Source organism: Propithecus coquereli, unplaced genomic scaffold, assembly GCF_000956105.1.
Source record: "Propithecus coquereli isolate 6110/MARCELLA unplaced genomic scaffold, Pcoq_1.0 Scaffold210, whole genome shotgun sequence".
NCBI lineage: Eukaryota > Metazoa > Chordata > Mammalia > Primates > Indriidae > Propithecus > Propithecus coquereli.
Window position 1 is genome coordinate 1,896,791 of NW_012146079.1, and position 26,998 is coordinate 1,923,788.

Here is a 26,998-nt window from a genome sequence, read left to right on the forward strand (position 1 = left end):
TCTGAAGGAAGTACAGCTGATCTTCAGACTGATTATTTGTGATGATTATATAGAATCACTATAAATATACACTGATACATATAAATACATATACATAAGTGTATGTATGTAATGATTGTGTGTATATATACACACACACTGATGTGTATGGATATGTTTATTAAAAGGTAAATACAAAAAATTTAGCATTCATTTATTTATGGCATTCCATTGTAGGTTTTTTGTTTTTTTTTTTTTTTAGTATGAGTGGGTCAATTAGGGGTAAACTTGTGGACATCTTAAATACACACTTGTACATAGGCCTCCCGGTGAAACTGGAAGCATTACGGTTAACTAACGTAAAGTGGTGGAGGGCAGAGCTGGCCGTGACTTCAGGAAAGGGTGTCACTGCCTTGAAGAGTTACTTGCAACTCTAATATTTATCAGGAATTATTTTGATAAAAAAGAGAACACAACAGATCGCTCTGGTCCCTTCTGTTGACAATGCCTAGAGCCTTTCTCAAATTCCTTAGGTGTGTTGGAACTGCTGCCCCCATTCAGAATTCTGCAGGCAAGCCTGTAATCTCTAAAATCCTTACTCAGCAGGAAGCACATTTAAGCATTTTATTTTTGCTCCCAGTGTAAAAGCCGAAAAAAAATTACATTTTTACAAGATTTCCCCTCTTTTTAGCACTTAAATGCTTCAATGGACTCTGCACATAAGATCAGAGGTTTCCCAGATGGTCAGAAGAAGTTGATTATGACAGGCAAAGAGGAGGCAGAAAAGCCATAGATGACTTGATGAATCAAGAAGTAAAGTTGACAAATGTAGTTTGCTGAAGGCAGGACACTGTGAAATCATGTTTTCTACAAAGGGAGTAAGTACATCCCTGCAGAGTCAGAGCTTTGCAGTCAAGCATTAAAACTTTATCTTCACCCAATGCATAAAATGGAAAATAAAATTTTGACAGAGAGAGAGGGAAACATGACCCCCCACTTTACAACAAAGCAATTTAAATAGGCAGCCTGTATCCCTACCGCCAGTGAAGAGCTCTCAGTCCAAATCCAAGCTACGGGAAATAAATCTGGACAATGTCAAATCAAGTGAGTAAAAAGCAAGATGGTTTCATTAGAATGATCAAAGGCAATATTGAATTTCTCTTAAGAAACGAATTTGCATGCTGAGCAATTAAAACCTGCAATCCTTCCCCAGGCCACCGCAAAGAAACAGAAAAATGTTTTTTGCTGTTTGTTTTCTATTATCTTAAATCACAGGTGATGGCTCAACAGAATTGTCCGGACACAGGTCACAAGATCATGTCACTGGAGATAAGGTCTCTATAACCCAAGTCCAAAACCATTGATTATAGTTAAACAACAATAGCCCGAACTGTGACATGTGACACCAGTCACATGGTCAAGTAGAACCAAGCCCAGACACTGAAAACCCCTCTTTAAAAAGCCCTGTTTTTCTGCTTAAAGGCAGGATGGTGGTCTTTGAGATGCTAGTCTACTGTCCTCCTCATTTGCTGGCAAATTAATAAACTTCTTTTTCCTTTTTCCTCAAACCACTTGTCCTCATTCTTCATTTTCACTGATTCAACCTCAGGGACAAGTACTGAGCTTTCAGTAACATATGTTCAGAATTAACTCTCTTTCCACACCAACCTGCTGTAACTGCAAAGCAGGGGTCTATGGGATGGCCTGTGGGCTGACTCTATAGATGAAAAATGTTAGGCCTGCATGGTATTAAAAAAAAAAAAAAAACAAATCCCTGAGTTTGAATCCCTTCATACTGGTAAGCACAGACTCTGGTCTTCCATAAATTCCAGCCCTTGCTAGAGCTGATACATTTCCTCAAGCCTGGACTCGGAGGCTTTTGTGACCTAGAGTCACCGGAGTGACACAGAAATCAATGGGTGGAACACCCCCACAGGCCTACAGCTCCCTGCCTCCCTGTAGCTCTCAGAACTTACTAGCAGCTCTTCTGAAATTACTTTGAGAGCCACTTACATGTCAGAGTCTTATTATATTATAGTGACATGGCATTTCTGATCAGAAAATATCCATATTGTTCATGCCCTGCTTTTTAAAAAGTGTTTCACCAGTTTCTGAAAGTCAAAACTATCTGCTAAGTACTGGCACACTAAATATAAAAGTTCTTTAGCTCAGGGTTGCTCTTCCCTTGGATGGAGACATGGGGCAGCACTAGAGTTCTATGCTCCGGAGCTGTCCTTTGTCTGTGTGTGGATAAGTTACTTGACTTCTCTCAGCCTAATCGAAGTGTGGAGAGGTACTGTTTACTTAAAGTTCCTGACATGCACTTGAAGGAAATTAGAAATATTTTACCCCAGCATATGGCATTTTGACATACTGGACTCACTGAAGAAGACTGAAGGTCTCTCTGACCTCCCCGAACCCTGCCATCGACTCTCCCAAAGTCAAGGAAGTTTCTTCTTCTGCCTGAGGTCCAGACTCATCTAGAAGCATACCTGTTCTTTTCTTTCTCTCCATGTAAGACCAGGAGGAGCGTGACAACACCTGAACAGACTCTCTAAGAAGATACTGTCCAGTATCTCAGACTCATTTAAATTCCAAGGAGAACTATTTACCAGTTAATCTTTGTTCCCCATCATTCATCCTCCCTAGTGATCCTTTATGGCCCCTCAGCAGAATTCCTCATTTCCCCCCTCCCATAACCCATTTTACCAGAAAGGCATAGGAGCTTCTAAGCCCCGTTAGGGAGTTGAATCTTCATCCTGAGGGTTCCCGTGTATACATGTTAAATACATTTGTATCATTTTCCTCCTGTTAATCAATTTGCCTCACGTCAGTGATTTTTCAGTGAATTTTAGGGCACAAGAGATTTTCTCCCTACACACTCATGTTAGATAAATGTTAGATCCTACCCCATACCTTCTTCTGGCTTGAGGGAAAAAAAAATAGAACTAAAATATACATCCTATTCTCTGCTTGAAACTTTTGCACTATTGAAAAAAGAATCTTGACATTTGCTTATATTCTCTTTTGGTGATTAGCCCTTTACATCTTTTATATAAGCTTTTAAAAAAAGAAGACAGCGTATAGCTCATTTGATGTAAGTATTTTTTAAATAAATAAGTGAGTAAATAGGATAGGCTTTTGATAATATAAGCTAGAGTTCTTTGGTATCTATCATTATAAATTTGAAATATGGGGAGCTGTAATTCCTTGTATTAGCCCTAGAACAGAGCAATGTGCTGAGTAGTCCCTCGGTGTTTAAATGGAGCTAATTTGGAATAATAAAACTCAAGACAAGAAATGGCAAACATGCTGACTCCTTGAAAATGTTACAACAAAGCTACACATTTCAAATTTACTAGGAGGCAAAAAAAATCATCCTTAAAATACAAAGTGCTGAGTTTTAGCAAGCTGTGTAATTGTCATAGCCTCTGCATGAAGTTCAGTGCACTTAAATTTTAACTTTTGCAATGTGAATTCCTTCATCCCCAAATGTTCTTACTACAGAGAATAATACCTTTCCTTATATTAAAAACTCTATCAAAGGATAAAGATGTACCTGGATAGTCAATCATTAACAACTAACTAGAAAGGAAACCATTAGGAGCAGGTGTTTGTTGGGTTTTGTACTAAAAACTCTACGACTCTTCAGAGCACACACCCTTTTCTAGATTATCAGTGATGTCAATCCTGGATAAAACAGTTTTTGTGAACAAGAGATACTTGGAAGTATTCTTCCCACTCAAAGAGTAGTAAACAACCACTTTCTGCCTCTGAGGCTTTATTGGGCATCTCAGGTCAGAATATAAAGCCAAACATACCAATGTTTCTCCGGAATCAATCTACCATCCAACCAACTGCCATGGCCACAGCACCCATCATGGGTAAGACAGGATTTCTGCTTTTCACTCTTAGTTGATTTTACTGTGGCATTTGACAGTCTCTTTTTAGTGTATTTCCCCCAAAAAAACCCTCTCCTGGTTCTCTTCCTAATCTCATGCCTTTTCAATTTCCTTGCTGGATTTTTTTTTTTTCCTGAAAAACTTTAAAATCTGGTGTTGACATGGAGGTGGATCATGGGGCCTCTTCTTATCCTCCCTCTCATCCCTGGGAGATTATGCTCTTTTCAGCTACCACTGTGACAGCTCACTCTTTGTCACCACCTCAGGCTTTATTCTCAGCCCTTGTCCACTGTTCAGCACTGGCTTCTAGGCATCTCCACTCAGATGATCCATGGACACCACCATGTTCAACACAGAATGCATCCTCCAGCTACAGTTTGATACAACCAGCCACCTGAATTAAAACCTTAAAAATCACTTAGGCAATTGAATATTCTCTCTTTTAGAAATCTCTTAAATTTATCCTCTTTTTTTATACCTTCACTGTCACTGCCTTAGGAGAAGGGGAGCTAACCTTTTGTGTAATTCCTATTGGTTTGGTTCCAAATCATCTGGGGAGTTTCTCAAGTCCTGTATACCCTATCCTAGAATCTTGGGGAGTACACAGTTTAAATCAGTTCTCCAGGTAATTCCATTGTGCCCCCAAATCTGGTACACACAACATTAGGTGCTTTATATATATATTACCTTAATTAATCCTGACTGCAATCTATGAGGCAAGTACTTTTAAACTCATTTATAGACGGGAAAACTCAGCCTCAGAGACGCTAAGTAACTCAGCAAGGATGAAACAGCTACTAAGGAACAGCACTGAGATTCAACGTTTATCTGAGTTCAAAATCTGTGTTCTCCAGAGTTTCCTGCCACTAACTCTCCACTCACTTGCCCAGTGGTTCCCACACTTTAAGCTGCATAAGTTGTAAAAAAAGTTTTGTTTTTTTTTTAATGGAGATTTCTGAGCCAAATCCATAGAAATTCTGATTCTATTGAATCAGATTGAAACCCAGGCATGTGCATTTTAATAATCACCCAGGGGATTCTCAAACAGGCATCTAGGAATATGCTTTGAGAAAAAATTCGTCAGCTATATTATATTAACATTATTCCCCGAAATGCAAATAGAATCATGTCCATATTCTTGTTAACTATTAATATTTAATGGCTCCCAATTAGTTTCAAAATACAGTCTAAATTTTTAAGCCTTATGTGAACAACCTTCACATGATGGTCACAGTCTTATTTGTGTCATCTCTTGTCTCTCCTTCCTTTGCATTCTGTGACAAAGTCGAGCCTTTTGGTATTGTCAAGTCTTTGTACACGCTGTGACCCTTACTTGGAAAGCCTGGAATTATTAAAATCCAGTTACCTGCTCTGTCATCCCCCAGAGTGAGGTAGTGGCTCCTTCCTGTGACTCCCTAACACTAAGGACACATCCTTCATTTCAGCATTTTTATGCTGCAGTGCAGCTGTTTCTTAACGCACTGATCTTATATTTTTGGTGGTCAACACTGATGGTAATCCCTCTTTGTCTCTCTAGCTTTAGCAGAGCCTTTATGCAAAGTAGACCCTTATTAAATATTGGCAGATTGAAAAAATGTGCATCAATCCATTGAACTTTGACAGGTAATCCTAAAAGCTTAAACATTCTGTGAATATATCTGAGCATTTCCCATACATGTTAATGAAATATCATCACCTATTCACCCATCTCAATCTTTTGGCATTTCATGGATTTAATATAACTTTTAGAGGAAGAAGGGATTTTGGAGGTCATCTTAGATAATCTCTTCATTTTGTAGATGGGAAATATAAACAGGGAGGAATTAAATGACTTTCCCAAGTTTACTCAGCGGGTCAAGTAGAGATTTGAAAGCTTTTCTTTCCCTGGTCTAGTTCTCTTTTCTCTACCCACTACCACTTCGTTTTTCTTTTTCTTCCTTTGTCCTAGTGTAACATTTATTTGGGTTCCCGCTCTGGCTGAGGCAGTAGTGGGCCAGATACGTCACCTCCGCATTGCATTTCTTCATTCCTACCGCCATCAGCACTTGAGCAGGCGATACGTGCTCGCACTGTGCCAGCTGCCAGAAACGCAAATATTAGTAAGACAGAGTTCCCAGCCCTGATAAGCTTATAGCCCAGAAGAGAAGAAAGTTTGGCAGGCAGCAGTTAAGATGTGGTGTCTCAAGTGTTTGCATTACTGGTCTAACCAAACGTATACCCCGTGACATCAGCAAAAGATCTTGCCCTCCGTGGCATCCCGGGGATTAAACACGGAATGAAAATTTGATAGTAATGTACACAAAGGACAAATGTCACTGCTCTCTTCTTTACCAAAGTTGTCAACGGGAAGAAAGGGTCACTCAGGAAAAGGATAATAAAGCACACACTTGAGAAGGCTTGTCCTAACTCATCTGTCATGGAAATACCAAAAAAAAAAAAAAAAAAAAAGTACCCTCTGGAAGGGATCTTTAATATTCCCTGACTCCCAAGAGAGAATAAAAATTAAGGCCTCTGGCGGCATAATTATTAATGCCTGAACCTGGAAAGAGACACAGCAGATACAAAGCCACATGATCAACCTTTAATATCACATTTCCAGGCTAGACTGAGTCACTCATAAACAGAGTGTGTCTTAGATTGTTTAAAATACCCCTTGACTCAACTTTGATTAATCTCAGACCAAAGTCCAAACTCAATACTTACTCATCTATGAGTAGTTTGAGAGATACATGACATTTGATGTTAATACTTTCAGAGCTCTAGAATTCCCTGTGCACAATATTCCTAATATGTTAAAACTGAGGGGGTGGGGGGCAAAGTCCCTCTCTTAGCTACTTCTCCCTGCTTTTGTAATAACGATATGAAAAGAAAGACAACCAAACTCACAGAAAGCCCTTACCTAAAGTAGCTCAGCTCAATATTATGGACCGAATTAAAGACTGAAGTGTTTATAGTCCACATGTCTAATGGGAATTGTCAACAACTTCAAGATAACTAATTTTGTGAAATAAGCTTCCTGTGGAGACTGGTTAAATTACTGGAAAAATACTCGGTTTTCACCAGTAGATACAGAGCATTAGAACAGAGGTCAGCTCTGGGCAGCGTAGTAGCACCCAGGACAGTGACTTCACAGGGGCCAAGGTGAGCGGAGAAGGCCTCCTGTAGGAGAGTTGCCTCAGGTAAAACCCAAGAGATGGAGACCAGAGGGAAGGTTGCACCCTGCAGAGAAAGCCAGTGACAAGAAGGCTCAGCCCTGGGAGAGTCTGACACTTCTGGGGCCTAGGAAGACATGTAGACTCACTACAGCATAGGATGGAAGTTGCTAAAGAAAGAGACATCAAGAGATGGAGCTGTCCAGGCAGGCAGGGAACTGGAATCTCACAGGCAGCAGAACTCTGTGCATAACTACGCAAGGCTCCCTCAGGGTCTCTACTTCATGTAGAAAAACAACCTTCTGACTCAAGCCTTCAGATGAATTTGGGATAAAAATAAATGCAGTACAAGGATGTATATCTTAAAGGCTTGCGAAGTTCAGAAAGAGAATTTTTTTTCTTTTGTTTCAGTAGTGACATCAATGGAAAAGTGTCAACAGTCAGCAATGCACTCATTGAAAAGGTCTCTGTCCTCTGGGCGATGCCTGTGGCGGGTCCTGGGAGAGCATGCTGTGAGCTCAGAACTGTGGTCTCCTGGGAAGATGGGGCCGGGAGCGGCCCAGGGCTTGGCTAGGGGAGCGTTTCAAGGTGGGGAAATCCAGAGGGAAGTCCAGCTATGGACCAGGACACGGTATCATGCAGGCAAGATTTGCGAGGGGCTGTAGGGATTTGGAAACAACATGTCTTTCTGAGGCTCATTTCTGAGATGTAAGATACTTGGTCTAAATCAGAAAACCTTAATCCAAGCCTACCATACGTTTCCTTCCCACCCAGCAGGTTTGGGAAACGAACATGGATCTGCACCAACGGCTGAAGAACAGTGATGGGAGATGCTCACGAGCTGGCTAAAGCAAAGGCAGAGCATCAAGGCAGACATGGGTTGCAAGGAATATACTAGAGGAAACACAGTGATACCGGCTCACCCAGACTGCGGAGGGGACAACATAACAAATGTCACGGTGTTACTCCCTCCCCTTTGGTAGGTGGCCCTCGGCACACCAGCCCTGACTCGGCCCTCGCAGCATAAAAATAAGGAGAGTCAGCCACACCTGGATTTGAACTGAAGGGAATCAGAATGCACCACCCCAAATACGCCGTTTTGGCATATAGACTATTTTGAGCTGACGGCCATTGAGAATCCACAGGTGCAGAAAGAAACCTTCTTGGAACTTCCCTTATCTGCCTATGGGCAGAAACTTCTGAGAGATGAGGACTGCCACGAATCCCTCTCCCTGGGGAATTTTATGGCCATGAACAATAAGCAAAGTTGGTACCAAGCTGGGCCTGTAGAAACAAACTTTACTAAATAACACTTATCTTTTATTGGTTTCTCCCATGTATTAAGGTTCCCACAATTTACTGCCCCTAGAAGTTCAAAACTCTTTGTCTTGTCACTTCTCCAAAAATTTGTTGTCCTTTGGTAAAATTGGCATATAAGTCTCTGGGTCTGATGCCTCTCTAGGGTTTTCATTTAATTCTGTGAGCCCCACCCGCGTGCATATGACAAATCTTTTTCTCCTGTTAATCTGTCTTCTGTCAGTTCAGTTTTTGAGGCTTCAGCCACTGAAACTAAGAGGATAGAGGAAAAATATTTTTTTTCCCCAACAAAACCAAGCTTGATCTCTTACTAAGTGGGCAGATTATTTGATAATTTTGCACCTATCATTTCATCTGCAAAATAAGGATAACAACATCTGCCTTATTATAAGAACTGATGAGATAATGTTAGGTCCCATATATGGTAGCTGGCAATATTATAGATACACAATAAATGACAGCTGCAATAACACCAAATAATAGCCAAAACTGGTCATTTGTCATAGGCCACAGACCACCCCACCTGGAGATCTAGTTCTAGATCCATTTTGTAGTAAGAACTGAGTACTAGGATATACATGGAGACTAAATAATGTTATAATCAAATTAAAACACAACAGCCAACTCTAACTTCAGTTACTAGACATAGCTTCACTGAGAATCGCATGGTAAAGACAAGAAAGCATTTGCATAATAGCTAGAAAGATAAATATCCCAGCCTGCAATATTTCCAAAAGAGTGCTCAGAATTAAGTACTTCATTTATAATAAAGGACAGGACAGGCCCAACTTATACAGTGAATGTCACAATTATTGAAGCAAAGAAATCACAGTGAAAGTTCATCTTATAGATGCACAAATGATCAATTTTCAATGTTCTCTGAAAGTAAACACATTAATAATTACCCATGAATATCTCCTATAATTGGATATTTCTAATATGATGGAAAATAAAGGCTCCCAAATCTCATTATACCTCTCTGATAAATTAGATTTGCTCTGTGTGATGTCATTTGTTTTGTTGCTATTAATATTGCAATTATTATTATAATCACTGAATCAGTCTCAGATACTTTGCCGTGTTCTGCTGGACCCCCATCAAGCCATACTTGTCCTGACTATGTTACGAAGATGCAAGTCACAGACAAAGAGGAAGACATGGCTCTTTAAAACATGTGGAAAGACTTTCAGCATCACTCATAATTAAAAAATAAAATAATAAAATACCACTGTCTTCTTTTTATCAGATTAGCAAAGATAAATAATTTGATAATATTCAATGTTGACAATAGTGGGGAAAGCAAATAATCTTACATCTTAATGATACAGGCTCTTTGTAGTACAATTCATACTATCTAGACAGACTTAAAATGCATCTACCCTATGGCCTAGCAATTCAATTTTTAGGAATTTAAGGATGTTCTACTACTTACGGCTAAATATGTTTATATAAGGGTATCCATTGGCAGCACTGCTTGTTACTACAACAATAAAACAGCGTCAAGAAAACCCCCAAGGTACCTAAATGTCCTACAGATCAGTAAAGAACTAGTTTAATTAATTATATTATATTCATACAATGAGTGCTATGCAGCCACCATGGATCTATATGTCTTAATATGTAAAGATGTCTGGAAAAAATTGTTCATGGTACAAAATCATGTCTACATGCCCCCATTTGTAAGAAAAAAAGGACAGATATACAGATACACAGAGTACAAATATCCATACCCATATGTACACATATAAGGTCATAGATCTGAAGGATATACAAGAATATGTTAGCAGTATTTGCCTCTGGGCTAGGGGACCCCAGGTCTGCAGTGGGAAAAGGGTCATGTTCCATTGTAAGACTACATTGTTTGCATTATTGTCATCTGCATATATCAGTTTTTCAATTGCATAAACACTTGCTTGTTTTAAAAGGCAAGGATCTAATGGAGTAACTTGGAAATACAAGTGTGATAAAACAAGCAAAGTTAAATGAGGTAATCTAAGATGATGAGTTTTGTAGATTAATCTTGAGGGACGAGATCCTTGACCTATATGTTTTTCCCTTTTAGTCAAACAAGTTACATATTTTAATTCATTTATTTTTTATACAACTCTACAAAATATGTACTAATATGGTCACCATCCTTCTACACGTGAACGCAAGCAGGTTAAACAGCCAAGTTCACACAGCAGGTGGCCGAGCTGCGATGCGCACTCAGTTCTCTCGGGCATTTCTCACACACTGCACCCGACCTCTGCTGCCCAGCGAGGGCTGGGGCTCCACAACCTCTCCATGGCTTGTTGTGGCTCTGGCAAACTGCAATTTCTATTTTTGTAAAAATGTAAGCCTTATGAGACTGTGGTTTATATTTAAAAGAATGACATTTCTGGCACTGGATGATATCAGTCTTTGTGAGTGTGGTTCCAAAAACTAAGTGAATCATATAATACCTCCCTTTGTAAAGCACTTTGCAATCTTCTCCCCTTGTGTTGTCTTATTTTCTTCTCACAACAGCATGGAAGGAAAATCGCCATCAATTTCTAAATGAGAATACCAAGGCTGAGTTTAGATGACTTCCTCAGATGTCCGTGTGAAGGCAGACAGGAGACCGACCCTAGGTCTTCTGAAACTAAGTGATGTCCCAGACACACCCCTGCACCAAGTGTGAGTGACATCTGAAAACTAGCTTCAGATTTGCAGTTGCGGTTTGTCTGCGGAAACTTTTACTGCTCGCAGCTGTACCTTTTAGACTCACAGTCCAACGTTTCTACTCTGAAACATGACCCCGTTCTTAAGCTCTGCACTCCAAATCCACAAGCTGTTCCAAATTTCAAAGTTCTACAGTTTTGGAAGCTGAGCTCCCATGAATTCTTTAACAAATTTTTCTTTTAAAACCTTTGTTTTTCTTGCTGATTTTCCTGAATTCTATATAGATTCTGGTTACTATCCCCTTATCGGATGTGTAGCATGTTGGGCATGTGGTGGGGGGAGGAGGGGATGGGTATATACACATCTAATGGGCACGGTGCGCACCATCTGGGGGATGGACACGCTTGAAGCTCTGACTCAGGTGGGGCAAAGGCAATATACGTAAACTAAACATTTGTACCCCTGTAATATACTGAAATAAAAAAAAAACTTTGTTTTTCTCAATATGGTCTTTGTGACAATGGCAATTATTTTAACTGAAAGTTCTAATTAGAAAGAGTTTCTAATTAGATGTCTGTAATCAAAATACGAGAGTATCTGGGGCGCTTCAACCTAGGTTTTCTTTTTATTTTTCTCCCCTTGGTCGCTGTTCCTACTGCGTCAGGTTAAGGGTGGGCTCTGCTCTGTTACAACGAGAATGATCATCCCAGGACCCTTCCCGACAAGGTGGCTAGAACAGGCTGTCTGTACCTTCTGTTCCCAACACAATCCCTGATTATCAGGTATGGCTGTGCCCGTAAGGGCTCAATGAACTTTGCGAAAAACATACATCACATGCAAATGACCTTTTGGAGGATAAACCTGGCAACAGGAAATGTCAACATCATTAATCGTATATTAAGTTTCATTAAAATCAAAACTTTGAAATAATTAGCTTCTGCAGCTTCCCAAAGTAGCAATTATAGACCATCAGGAAGTGTTACACTCTCTCAGATTTCCTCCTATGAACATTAAATTCTAAAGATAAACCATTATTTTTAAAATAACCTTTGAGATTTTTAGCTCTGGGACTATAAACAATACTCTTTGGGTAAATCTTCCATAATTCAGGAAATTTGAATTTTACTGAACTCAGTGGCGAAATGAAAATGTCAGTAAGTGCCTGCCGTTTCACAGGAGTAGAGTTCAGAAGCATAAAAATATCTGTATTTCAATGTGTTTGGGGACGTCTCTTTTTCTTCATTTAAAATTAAGCTATCTTCCATTCCCAATTATTTTTAAAAGTTATTTATTCGATGCAAGTGATAAAAAATATAGTGTGAGATTATTTTACTTCACGCAATTCCTCAGCAAATTTCTTTTTCTAACTTATTTCCAATGTGATAGTCTTGAGATAAATAATCTATAAACTTTTGTATCTCTTCTCATACTCTTCGGTTATTGTCCCAAAGCAAATAATACTATGAAGAAATAATAAAGTGATCTAGTAATAGATAATATCGATCTCAACGAACCGTATTATTCCTATAATTTATACTTGTTTTTACATGGAAATTACTGCCTACTAAAAAAGAGCAGCTACTCAGTCCTGATGTGAGATACTGTGTAAGACACAAAGAGAGAAAGATGATGGGTTCCTGGTTCTCAGGGAGTCTTTGATCTAGTTGGGAAAACAATGAAAACACTGAAATGTTGAGAACACCAGTAAAACGTTCCCCTCTCCTCTGCCAGCCCTTGAATCTTAGCCAGAACCCGAGTGATGGTGGCTGAGTCTCTTGCTGCAGCAAGCTCAGAATAAACAACCTTTGCTTTTCTCGTGCGGTTGGTCTTCACTTATTTCCGTGGGATCCAGCACGTAGCCAGTGGGTTAGCTTTGGAAAGGGCATAGGATATCTCTTCCTCTGAGATAAAAGTGGGAAGAAAGAAGGACGGACAAAGGTACTTTGGCGATTCTCAGTTGGGAAGAAAGCTGAAGTGGTTATATCTGGTGGATGCCGTCTTCTCCACTAAAGCAATCTCCAAACAGAGGCTGGGGAAAGTCAGGTCAGGGTTACAGGAAAGCGGAAGGAGTTAGAACTGGGGAAAGACAAGAGGAAGCCAATACGATGTGGAGCAAATGGCTCACTGATGTTTACTAGAGTGGATTAAACACAAGTGTTTATCTCTTCTCTTTCTTCAGATCCTAGAAAATTCTGGAAGAAATAGATGCTGGCACTGATAAAAGAAAAAATACATTAAGAAAATTATAAAGAAAATAGGTTTATTATTGGCTCAAATGGAGCAACTGGGAGATGATGTAAAATAAAAGGCTCTAGCGCCAGTTTTCGCCTTTATTCTACCTTTCGTCAATATTATTCATTTAGTGCGTTAGAAATCTATTTGTAGTATCTGGTGCTCAAGGCTTTTAGATTCTTTGGTGTTCCAGTGGGAGTGGGGGTGTAGGTTAGAGCTTCTCTTTCTCTTTAGACAGTCAGAAAAGTGCACAGATATCAAACAAAGAGCCAAAAACCAAATGGAGTCTTCTAAATTTGGGAGCAACACTCTAATTTAAAAACATGGTTGGGTTTGTCAATATAAAGCATAGTAGGTCAAAGTTAATGTAGATAAAGGGAAAAATGCATAGTTTAAGAAAATGATGAAAAATGATCATAAGCTCTTCCTCATTTTGGAGCAAAATAAGATGGAAACTAAAAGAAAATTGCAAACACCTGCAATGAACTTATGTCCCTTAGTAAAAAGTACAGCTAAGAGGTGTTGAACATTTATTATACAACAGACACTATTGCATTAACATATTTAGTCCTTACAGACATCTTTCAAGTTAGACACAATAACTGTCTTCATTATACAGATGAAAAAAATATGGCACAGTAAAATTAAGAAACTTGACCAAGATTGCAAAGCTCCTAAGTGGTATAGCCAGATTCGAACCCAGACAATATGGCCCTATCATCTATGCTCTTACATATACAGTATGAAAGAATGAAGGGAGAGATGGAGGGAGGGAGAAAGAGATGGAGGGAGGGAGAAGTATTGTTCAATCAGAAAAGTACTGCAGTTTAAAGAACATCTCCTGGGGTATCATCGTGTCTATCACCAATACCCTTGTGGGACAATGTAAGGACACTCTTAGAACTTAGATTTTGGTCTTTAATATTAATAGAAGTCTCCATGAAAAGGAACCAGGGTTCATTGGAGAGTAAATAATACCATGTCTCAAAGCAAGAAAATTTACAATGTCACTAGAATAGCTTGTTGTTGCCAGAAAGCAAGGCTGCTCTCAAAGATACGTGAAATAGTGTCAGAAAGTACCAAAGGTGGCTCCCACTGGCCAAGTGGTGACAATTTGGGCATTAAAAGAGAAAACAATAGGGGACGGGTATTTGTATACACAAGGAGTGCAATGCGCACTACCTGAAGGATGGACATATTTGAAACACGGACTTCGGTGGGGGGGGAAACCAAGGGCAACACACGTAACCTAAACATATGTACACCCATAATTTGCTGAAATAAAAAAAAAAAAGAGAAAACAATAATTAAAGTCTATTGGAGCAAGTTGAGTCTGTTAAGACAGCTCTAAGGTCATGGCACTAAAGGGAAAAGTGACAAACCACTAGGAGGCGATCGTCTGTGCATAAAGAGGTCTCTCCAGGCACTCCTCTAGGAAGGTCATAGGTTGATGAATCAAATTATATATGTCCTACACTGAAGCTGCAGCTGAGTTATTAATACAGATATAGATATATTTGTAGACAGGGTTTTTATCTTAAGTAAGAAAATGATGGGTCAGAGGGAGAGATTCAGAAAACAAAGGATGTGACAAATACAGAGAAGTCAGTTTTTTAATAGAGAAATATGAAAATATAGAAAGGATGCATAAAAAGTCTGCGTGTGAAGGACTGGCATATTACAAGGCGAATCTGGCTCTTGCTATACTTTCTGTGACCAAATTTCAGTGGTCCAGGCAACTCCTTACTGGAGAGCTGCCATGGTAACTTGCACATTGGTACGATATATAACACCAGCCTGTGATGTTACATGGGTCCCCCTTTGTAAGACCCAAGTCCACTCATTTTAGGATGAAAGAAAATTCCTGGATTCAGGAATATTGGGAACTAGATAGATATCGACATAGATATAGACTGAGTTTGTCCCTTCCCTTCATGCTTCGGATCAAGCGAAAATGGATATGAAGATTTGTGGGAAGGAGACAAGCTAGACCAGCAGCCACTTAGGCATGGTGGCTGACTCAGGAGGATGGGGGCAGGAACATAATTACCCAGATAAAATAGGTGGCACACACCCATCAATACAATTATATGGCAATGCTAAGTCACCCAAGATTGTATATTTACTCAGCTTGTTTAATGCTATTTTTGCAAAAATTCATTCTCCCACTGTCATGAGAATTGGGCCTTAGGTGGGGGAGGAGCAGGATGCTGAGGGGCTCTGTGTGCATTTGTCGGGGAGGTGAGGTAACGAAAATCCCTCTTCTAGTGAGTGTCTGAGTGTCACTAATAAGTGGGGGAGTAGTAACGAGAAACGACTGGTAGAGGATCACCCGGGTGTAGGGCTGGGTGGGAGGCTGGTCAGACAGTTGCAGCTACACACACAGCCTCTCACCTGAAAGGGTGAAAGCTCCGTGTGGGAGCAGGTACTCTGCACACGAACCACACCCGGAGGTCAGCTCCAGTGTCTCTGCCGGTCCCTGGGAACATGACATGTGGGACACTTCACAGCATATTACAAGAACGGGGTATAATGATCATCAGAGGCACCACTGAATCACAGCTAGCCAGGTCACAGGGTGTGAGCACGCTAAGCCGGCGGTTTAAGCTTTCCCCCCCATTCAGTGATTCCCCAGAGCCCATGGACATGCAGTTTCCCAGCAGAAGCTAGAAAATCTGCCTTTCACTCCCTCAGGTAGTCGAGTGACATGGAGGTTTGAAGTTATAGGGACTGACTCAACAACTAAAAGCACATTGGGAAATGCACAGAAATCCCGTACAAAGAGACAAAGAAATAGGTCAGAGTCATTCACTGAGGTCAAAAGATCTTATTTCTGGACCTAACAATTGAGGTTGGTGTTTTTTGTTTTGTTTTGTTTTGTTTGAGACAGGGTCTCCCTCTCTTGCCCAGGCTAGAATGCAGTGGTGTCATCATAGCTCACTACAACCTCAAATTCCTGGGCTTTTGAGAGATCCTCCTGCCTCAGCCTCCCGAGTAGCTGGGACTACAGGCATGAGCCATCCAACCGGCTAATTTTTCTATTTTTTGTAGAGATAGAGTTTCACCCTTGCTCAGGCTGGTCTTGAATTCCTGGCCTCAACTGATCTTCCCACCTTGGCCTCCCAAAGTGCCAGGATTATAGGCACGAGCCACTGAGCCCAGTCTGAGGCTGGTTAAAAGGTATTTGGAAAATACATTTGGAGCAGTTGATATTTTATAGATTTGTGTAGAAAATTATGATAAAATTATCTACTATTAGTACAGTCAAACAGCAGCAAGATAACACAAGGGGGGAAGAAATAAAACCAGTCAGACAAAAAAAAAAATTATAAGGATTTTTAATAGGGAGATACATTTTTTAGAGAGACATATAAAAGTTGGAAAAACATTGAGTGGGCAGTATGATTCACAGTGGGAACCTATTAGGAGATAGAAAGACTAGTTGTTAGAAATAAGACAAATTAAAGTATTATATTTGGAAGAGAGAGCACCAGATGAGGAGGTCTTGGGGAGAGGCTGTCAAAATAGTGACGAGATGCTGACAGATTGTAGAATGCTGATATTCTTTCAATTTTCTGAGCTACAAACACAGAAGGAGCTTAATTATAAAGTAATAAGATCTTAGCGAAGCTAAACTGAGCAAGCAGCAGTCTTTAGGGGAGTAACACCATGAGGAGAAAAGCATGAAGACAAAACTGTACTTAAGTGACATAAACAGTCATTGGAAGCTCAGCATCACGTGACATCACTTATGCCACCTTGAAGTAAAGGCTGGGAAGAAGTCTGGGGAGGTTAGTGCCAGGACAGCAATGCGGTCATGAAAGGAAGAACTGGAATTTTCTGCAGAAATGCTTCAGTTGAGGACGGCCTGCTTGGGAGTTTCTGCAGACCCGCGGTTTTCACTACTGGTCTGCGTCCGTGTGGGTACACTGAGAGGGGGCATCTCTGGGGATTCCCTGCCTGGAGGAAGCAGGGACTGAAGAACCGTGGAACCCACTCTCCTCTGCAGCCTGATCGGGGTTCGGAGCAGTGGCTGCGGCTGCTTTCAGGACAGCGATGGGTCAACCCGTTTAAGAACTGGCGGCATGGCTGAGTCCAAAGACCCAAGGGAGCAAGTGAGAATTTAGGATGCCGTGGGAAGCACCGAGACATGCTAATCATGGTCTGGCAAATATGTAAGGACAAAATTAAGACAGAAGGGGCTAAGGGTCCAGGGGGAGGTTCGCGGAACTGAGAGACTGGATGAACAAATGGACAATGGCCAAATCATGTATGAGATGGAACTCTGACCCACAGCCTGCAGTAACCTGGCCAAGAAACCAACCCCTTGTCTACCAGAGCCAGTCCCAGGAAGCCCCCTGCTGTAAGTCAGCCTTGTGGGAAGTCGGACTGCCGTCTCCAGCAACCATCCGGGTAGCAAAACAAGGACCTCTCTAACAACTGCCCCCAAATGGCCAGGACTTGGTTAATAACTGACAGCTTCCCTAATTTTCATTCCTACTTCCAACTCGGGACCAACCAGAGAAAGCTAAATACACACCCTCTCCAATCACTTTCTCTCAGCCCACGTAGAGCCTCCTCATCCAGCGGCCTCAGTCAGAGCACACTCTGGGCGTCTTTGCTCCACTGTGGAACTTTCTTGCGCCTCTGCCTGCCTTTAAGTCTGCAAAGCGCAATGGACGACGGTTGACTCCCTCGCTGTAGCAAGCTCTGAATAAATAGCCTCTGTTCTCAAGCGGCTGGTCTTCATCTATTCCCACAGAACCGAGGACTAAAATCAGGATAAGGAGTAGATTCAGGATAAGTGAGGAAGCGGGAGGAATAGGAAGTTAGTTCTGGATAAAGAAGGGGTATTTCTGGGCTCTTTGGAAGGCACAGGGAGAAAATTAACATTTATATATTGTTTGCTATGAGTTTCCTGGTGCTTTGCTATAGGTTTATACAACTTACTGAATCCTCATACAACCTTGTGAGATAGATTTTTTTTAATCTACCGTTTTTAAAGGAAATGAAACTAAAATAGCCTTCATAACCCATGAAGGGCAAAGTGGCATCCAAGGCCACATTTACTCCTTTCTCTATGTCAGGCCACTCTCCCAGGCCCCTCTGACACCCCATCGTAGGTCTGACCACAGTATGTTGCTATGACAGCCTCTTTACTGTATTGTAGCTCCTTGTTCAGTCTCCGGGTGCCTTGCCAATAATTGCTGAATGAAATAATTCAACTAGTAATATCTTGCTCAAGCTTACAGAGTTAGTAAGGGACAGAATGAAGATTTGAATTCAAATCTTTCTGATTTCAAAGTCCATGGTCATTCATTGCATTAGGCAGGTTTGGAAGTGGAGTAGTTTGCTGGCAGGTAGGTGCCAAGGTGAAGTGGGCATTAAATTTATTGATTTGAGATGGCTAGAAAACGGCAAGGCTAGAGTGTTGGGAAATAAACTCTTGAGTTATTAAGGATGTTGGCAAGGGATAGAACTTAGGGTTAGGAGGTCTGTTAGCCAGGCACAAAAGAAGGTGGGAAAGAGTCCTGTAAGTGAGAAGACAATGTTGCCTATGATGATAAGGGGGGAGTGGATGGTATAAGAAAATTCCCTCAAATTAAGATAAGAACAATCCAGAAAAGATGGTGGAACAACTGTCTGGAAACTTGGACTGGGGCACAAGGCATCGATTGCAGTGACCCTACCTCCTTGTCCTATGCATTGGAGAGAGGGGGAAAGCAGAACCCTCTTTGGCGGGCCGTGAAGTGGAAGCGAGACACCAGTTCCAGGGCAGACATATAATACACACTTGCCTGAGAGAGCAGGAGAACAGAAACACGGACACAGGGGAAGAGGCTGCAGAAGAAACATCCGGAGGGGACTTGTGTTCTGGAAAAGACGGCTGCATATAGGGGCGGTGTTTATAACCAGGTCGTGATTCCAAATATCCGGAGGAAGGAGGCAGGAGAATGGGTGGCAGTTAGAAGAATATTTGCTAGATGGCAGGAGAAGCAGTATTATCAGAATGTACTTACTGAGTGTGACAGAAAATATAACCAGACCCAAATTCCAGTTGTATGAGTTAAAAATAAAAATTTAAGTAAATTATAGCTTCCCCAAAGTGAAAAGAAGTATAATTCGAAGGTTCTGTCTTTTTCATTGAAAACTACCAATACCTGGCTACGTGTGTTGAAAAGTCCTGGGTATTTTGTCTTAAGGAAGTTGTTATGGTTTGACCTCTATCAAATTGCTTTCTAGGTGTTTGGGTTTGCATTTAAAGTAAGCAGCAGTCTTCATTACAAGGTGAAGTGAGGCAGGGTGGAGGAGGAGAGAGGCAGGGGTTTTCCACTCAGAAAACACGAGTCATTGGCCTCTTGTCCATGGAACGTTTATGTTTGACGTGTAATAGCACTAGCAAAAGATGATAGCAATTTGCTGTTGTTCTGTTGCTTTCCTTAAAATAACCCCTAAACAATTTTTCTCCCAAATCTAGTCTGGGAAATATATGTATTTATGGAACACCTTTCTAACATGAAGGAAGAAAATCTAAAATGTGTATATTGATTTCTTTCTTGTATGCTCTTCTCTGCGTGTAATACTTGTTGCCTGGTAACTAGACTATCATGTATCATGGGTTAAAAAAAAAGTCAATTGTCTTTTGGGGACATTACCTATGCCAGAACATTGAATTTCAAAGCAAACTATCCAGGGGGAAAGCTCATATACACATGACCAGGTTGCTGATTTTAAGCTGGAAAAGTGGGGCTCTTTCCACAGGAAAAAATTACAATTTAAATTCATTATAAGCTCTAATTCATAATTACTGTTGTAATTTTGTGGCCCTACTGCAGCTTTGCAGGAATGCATATGTAAAAATAGATGTCTTATTTACCTGCTTCCTCTTGGTATTTTTCTACATTCTCCTCCTATCCTCACCACCCCAAAAAAGTAGCAGCTCAGGGAAGAAATTGATAAGGAGATTTACGGGGTTGACACCATGCTGTGATAGCTCTGCCAGTCAGGAATGGCCCCAGGGAAATGCCATTTAATGTAACTGAAGAGACATAATTCATAAATATAATGGTAAAGCTGTCGTCATTTCTAGATTAAAAACTGTGTGCTAAATTGAGACAGAATGAGGAGGCCCATGTCTTCTCATAGACTTTCCTACTTCTTTAATTCCTAACTTTAAGTTGGAATTTTTCCTGAGATGCGCTTCTTTTAGCTTCCGTTTGATACAACAGCCAGAGTGGTGTTCTTTGTCCACTGGGGCACTCATTTTTGCCAGGCTCATCCTGGAGCCAACCCAAACCTCATGTACAGTGGCCTCCAGACATGCGGATTGCTACAAATTTTCATTTTGTTGACCACCCCTCTGTATAAAATATGACCAAGCTGTACAGGGAATTCAATCGTGCCTCATCTGCATTCCCTTGGGCTGACAGTAAGCACATTAGGGGACAGAGAGTCACACCTCAGCTTAAGCCCGGGGGCAGCTGGATGACGACATGTGGTTATGACAGTTTTCTCTCCACTGTCCAGAGCCCTCTTTGGATCTCTTGCCCACTCCCTAAAAGAGAATTTTTGTTTGTTACCTCTTACCGACATTTATTTTGGCAATTTTTTTCTGAGAGTCCATCCTCATCCTCTCCCATGATGTCCACGGCCGAAAATATCAATGCAACTAGAATGGCAAAGCAGCACACCAGGGCGAAGATCACGATGCACTTCTGCTGGGACTGAAAGAGGGACAGAAAACAAGGGAAAGTTAAGTGCAGCCACTTTCACTTAGGAAACGCAAGATCTGACAACTTTTCCAAATTCCAGCAAAAATTTGGGGGGATATAATGACTTTGATCACTGCCAGAGAAGGAAGAGCTGTTCTCTGGGTGAAAAAGCCCAAGAACTTTATGCTTATTTCTCAACACAGCCTCAAGCTCCCACTAAACATGGTAGAGAACCTGTTAGACAATTCAAATGCAGTACCCAGGATTCTGAACAAGCTTGCTCTTCTTCTTTCACTCAAAGGCAGTCGAGAAAAGATCACCGTGAGATCTATCATTTCGAATTAAAAATGAAACACTGATGCTAGCTTCATGGGTTATTTAACTGACATTATTCGTTTCAAAACGCTGAACACAAACATAACCAATCTTCATACTCTTGATATGATGTTCACTTAAAAACACAAGCTGAAGGTCCAGGGAATCAGAGTCACTCAGGTCTTTATCTTTAGGCTCAAGCATTGTAATTTGAGACATCCCTGTCTCTAGGGCCTCATGGGTGAAGTTGGCAGAAGACAGGGCCATGATAACTGGGCACCAGCCACGACCACCGAGATAAATAACCTTGCCTGCTTTCTGTCTGCTATGATCTGAATATTTGAGTCCCCAAAAGACTAATTCATTTTCAATCCTTAACAGATCATTTCACAAATCAATTGGAACCACACTTTTTCTGTTTTTATTGAGTTGAAACAAGGGAAGAAAAGTTTTAAGGAGAACCCATAAACATGATTGCAATCTAAGCTTTATGATGAGTTCAGCTTATTTAGAGAAAAGAAAATTTGAAATGCTATTATTATATCTACCATCATCAGATCTGTACTTTTCACTGAACCCCCCTCTCATCTGCCCGACACCCTATGAATGTTATTTCTTATTACACTAGCTGTGTGATCTTGAGCTTAGTCATTTGACTCTGAAATATGTTGTCCTCACCCGTAAAATGAGGAGAATAATACCTACCCCCATGATTACAATAAGAAGAAAATATGCAGAAGCCCTTTGCAAACTCCCAGCATTGCACAAATGCTAGTTATTAAAACATAAGATGTTAGAAATCTTCAAATTTTTTTGTAGACATGGCACATAACAGAAAGATTCAAGATAGAAGCCACAGAGATCACTATATAATACTAGAACATAATTTTAACACATTAACAGCCATGTGAGTTGTATTTAACTCACTCTAGTTTTGACCCCAGGGCCACGTGAAGCATATATAAAATCCTACTTGTTGATATTCATAATGTTACCATTAATATTGACAATTTCATTCTAAAAACATGGATGAAATGAAGTCAATAAATTCCGCTTTTCTATTTATGTTTACCTTTAAATTACACTTGAAGTTTTTTATTCTGTTTTTGTAATAAAATACTGTGGCTCAAAGGAAAAGTTTCTGATTTTTTGTGTGTGGTAGTCAATGTGTTTAGGAACGGAGTTGTCCAAAACTCTAACAGAAGACCTAGGGAGGTGGTGAGCCCTCTCACTGACAGGGATCGAGCCGAGGAAGATGTCACACGGGTGGAAGCTGTAGAGAAGGCCATGTGGGTTGAGCGAGAGGTGAAGTGACAGCATCCAGAGCTTCCTTCCCACTGTAAGTTTCCGTGAGCATTTTCCTTTCTCACGGAGCTAACCCTTCTCTCAATAACTAATTCGCAAGCAATAGGACTGTGTGAGATACTTATTTGCATTCCTCACACGCTCAGCGATGGGTTCTACACATAGTAGGGGCTCAATAAACATTGGTTAACTGATTGAGAAAAGCTATAATAAGTGTCATTTGTACCGGAGGTTTTCTCAGCATGAGTAGAGAAAATTTACAGGAAAATAAATAACTAAATTACATACATTCAACATAAACATGATCAAATCCAATTTGTGCTTGAAAAAGATGTTGGCACTCACTTTTACATGTCTTGGGAATGCTTCCAAATTAAATGCATTCTGGACAAAAGCACATGACACAATGAAGAAAATGCCGGATATGTAAAATTAACTGGGCCTATTCACTTTTTCCTAGAAGTAGCAGCAGTGCTTCTAAGAATAAAGCCATATTTCATCTCAAAAACATTTTTGGTCATCATGAAATAGAAAGGATTCTTCTTGATTATTTTTAACTGTTGCCTCTGGACATTGGTGGGGAAGGCAAAAGAGGCTAAACATAAAAAAAGAAAAAGAAAAAAAAAAAGCCACTAGCTAATTCTATAGCTTGTCCAACATACACTGAATGTCCAACTATTCAGGCTTAATGAAGGACAGAATGAAGAAACTCATGGAACCTGCTTCTGATGAAAAACAAGCTTTTTAAAAGGTCTCAGTTGTGGAAAGAGTAAATGCACAGTCCCTGAGATCACGGACCTACACTCCAGATAAGGTTAAAATTCAGTTTTAAATACATTTATTGAGCACCTGTGATATACTGAGTCTATGTATGCATTTATACACAAAAGTCTCATGTCACTCCATGAATTGAATACCATTATCACTACTATATTCTAAAACCTTCTATATTAAAATAACATAAGGCCATAAGGCAAGAACTGTGGCAAAAGTCTAATTTCTATGGAAGTATAGACATATCTAAAAGTTAACCAGCCATTATTTCCTAACTGGCCTTCCTGTAACTGCTCACTGCTATAACTGCTTACTGCTTAAGTGTCACGTATCCTTGACAGGTACAAGGTTTGTGACTTCCCCAATCACTTCTGCAGATAACTTCACTGCTGTAAAACCTAAGACCAGTCTTGCAGATATCTTCCGGACTCTGCATTGCGGGGGACCAACTGACATCAACTGGACCAGTGGTCACATGTAGGAACTGACTCAGCAGGTCCTGTGACCCTCTACCCAGTAATTGTCTCAGCCAAGAAGACAATTTCTGTTTCTGAACCCTCTGAGTTCATCCCTAGCCAGTCAGCAGACCCAGTTCCCTAGCCATTTGTTTACCAAACTACCTTTACAAGCTTTAGTCCCAAAATTCTCAAGGAGATGGATCTGAGAAATTTCTCCCGTTTCCCCACTTGGCATCTCATGATATTAAACTCTTTCTCTGCTGCAACTCCTGCTGTCTCAGTATACTGGCCCCCTCCTGGGCAGTGGGCAAAGGGCCTATTTGGGCAATAACATTTCCAGAGAAGAAACTTGAAGCTGGGGCAGGAGTGGCCCAGCATGGACCTAAAGCCAAGATTCTTCTATCCCAAATTCCAGGATCTTTCCCTGAGACCAGGCTGCTCTTCCTGCCCCTTGAGAACCTGCTGGAATTTATGTTTCCATGTGCATAAGGCTTTTCTGCACAAGTTATTGGGATGAAAGATAGACTCAGCCAAAGCATAAGCCTTGAGGGAAGCCACATTCATGGAGCAGAAGGAAATCGAGGCATTAGCGGAAGCCACAGAGTATGAGTACAGTGAAGTCTTACAGCTTTAAGTATCATCTACATGCCAATGATACCTAAATTTTTATTGCTGTCCCTGCCTCCTCCCCTGAGCTCGGGACTGCTCTCTTTAACTGCCCACCCAACATGGCCACTCCAAGGTCCAATGAGCATCTCAAATATATGGGCAAAGTACAATTCTTGATACTTCCCCAAAGTCTGCTCCACCCGCCAAGGTCCCCATCCCAGTTCATGGGGTCCCTGGCCTGGGTGTGATCTTTGATCATTCTCTGTCTCTTCTACTCACATCAATTCCACATTGATCCCCATCAGCAATACCTCCAAAGTGCACTCCAATTGTGGCCATGATCTCTCCATTCCCCCTGCTCAGGATCAGCCAAACCACCCTCGCTTATGGCCCAGACAGCTGCAACAGCCTTCTGCATCCACTCTTGCTGCCCATCCAGCAGCCAGTGTGGTCTTCTGTGACTTCAGAGGCATGTTGAACCCTCCTCCTCCTCAGTAGACTTCCCATCACACTTAGGATTAAACACAGCTTCCTTCCCACGGCCTGTGAGGACCACCATGACCCGGCCTCTGCTGCCTCTGCAACCCCATGTCCTATCCCATTTCCCCCTCTCAGGGTTCTCCAGCCACACGGGGGCGTGATGTCATGTGACTCCACCTTAGGCCCTCCACGTATCATGCTGCCTCTGTCTGGAATTCTCTCTTTTCAGACCCTTGCATTTTATTATACTCTGCTCAAATGCTGATCCTCAGAGAACCCACCCTTGACAGTTCTAGCCAAAAAGATGTCCCTGCACTCTCTGTCCCTGATCTGCTTTATTTCCTCCTCGGCTATTATTGATTTGAATGCTGGGATTGTCCTATCCATCACTGCTCATAGATGCCACGAGGGCAGCGACCCTCCCTGTCCTGTTCACCTGTGCTTTCCCAACAGCTACAGCGGTTCTGGCACAGGGGGCTGTTGAGTAAACATCTGTTGAATGAATGAATGAATCAGGTTAGATTCATGTTCTAAGGTCAAGGGAAAAGGACATATTTGTTTTCCACGTAGACTAGTCTGCAGCCTGGGCTTCAGTCTGTGTTGTACTTCTGTTCTTTCAAGGCCTTAGAACTCTCCCTACCACCAACGTTGCTGAGAAAATGACTAAGAGATTGCAAGACCATTCATACTGAGACAATGGTGCAGAATACATTTCAGGCTCAAGGTTAGTCAATTATGTTTGTGACAGGATAACTGTAAGACATAATTTATATAAACTGGAGAATAAATGGAACAAATAAGATTATTCATAGTTTCATCGCTCCCACTATAAAAATAGAACAATACAAAATTAGACACATTTTTTGCACAAATCTTCACAACCCTGACCTTCACTGCATTAATGAAAAGTTTTCCAAAGAGGTATTTTTTATTTAAAATGTCTTGTGCATTGTTTAAAAGATGGAAAAATAGAGTTATAAGGAGAATGGTTATAGACGTCAAGGTAGTTCTATCTGTATAACACAAAAGGAGATAACTTAAAATGTGAATAATCAAAAAAATTATACAGTTGCCTACTTGATATAACATTTACTAATTTATTGGAAGCTTCATAGTATTAACTTATTACTTAGCTGGCTACAGAGAAATGTATACATATATATTGTGGGTACTATCCTATAAAATATGGATTTAATGTCTAAGAAAGATCTGTTTTTATATACTATGAGATAATTCTTCATAAACCAGTACAATTTTGTTTTTTAATGTCCAAATTAAATTTTCTTTTATATGAAAGTGTTCAAAAGGAAGTTTCCCTTAAAAGTGAAAAATAGCACCATGTATAGCAAGCAGAGAATATGGGGAAGGCTGGGAAACGTGCCCATGAACGTAATTCCTGCACGTGAACTAATAAAGCTGCACTGTGATTAGCAAGTGGAGGCCGAGTCCTTTAAGATCCAAACACAACGCTAGGAGCTACAAGCAATTTACTACAGTAATATATTACATGATGATAAATAAAAACAACAGGAGAAAAACTGAAAGACTCCATTTCCCCACCACCTCTGTAGCAGTATCTTTTGGAAACCTCCTCTCATCTTACCTAGCCAACCCTTTCAGCATCAGCCTAAGAAACAGAAAACACATGGAGACAGTTAGATACTCAATCACCCCCATCGAGGGAAAGTAAGGCAGTGCCTTTGGCACAGTTCAGCACCTGACAGTTCCCTGGCCGGATGACCATTTCTCACAGGTATAGAATGCTCTAAGGTGCTGTCTCACCTGCTCCCTGTCCCTGGTTTTGGCTGTGGCCACTGAGGCCAGGGCTACGCGGACTTTGACTCTCTTCCCACCGACAGTACCTCCCGTCAAGCACGCCAAGTGTCTTTCGCTTTCTTCCCGGAGAGCCTGCCCAGCGAGCACCCAGGCACAAGCCAGAACTGAGGGCACATTAATGTCCCCAGGGACAGTTCTCCGCCCAAGGAGCCAGGAGGAGGTGGGTTCAGGCTTCTCCCCATCAGTTCCTGGCTAGGCAGTTCTGAGAGGCGTCCTATATGTCCGGAAGCTACTGGGTGGGAAGGAGCCCCATTCGCCCACAGGGGACCTGAATAACATACTCT

At 41.1% G+C, this 26,998-nt stretch overlaps 1 protein-coding gene across 3 annotated transcripts in view; it reads right to left on the reverse strand.

Moving 5' to 3' along the window:
- PLD5 (phospholipase D family, member 5) overlaps nt 1-26,998 on the reverse strand; it is a 296,287-nt gene that overhangs the window by 173,303 nt on the left and 95,986 nt on the right. For 2 of the 3 annotated variants that reach the window (XM_012644361.1, XM_012644362.1), the window contains exon 2: nt 20,813-20,949. In XM_012644361.1, the coding sequence (XP_012499815.1) occupies nt 20,813-20,949 (137 nt within the window). Of the gene's footprint in view, nt 1-20,805; nt 20,950-26,998 lie in introns of all 3 variants that reach the window. The other variant, XM_012644363.1, reaches the window with a different exon arrangement.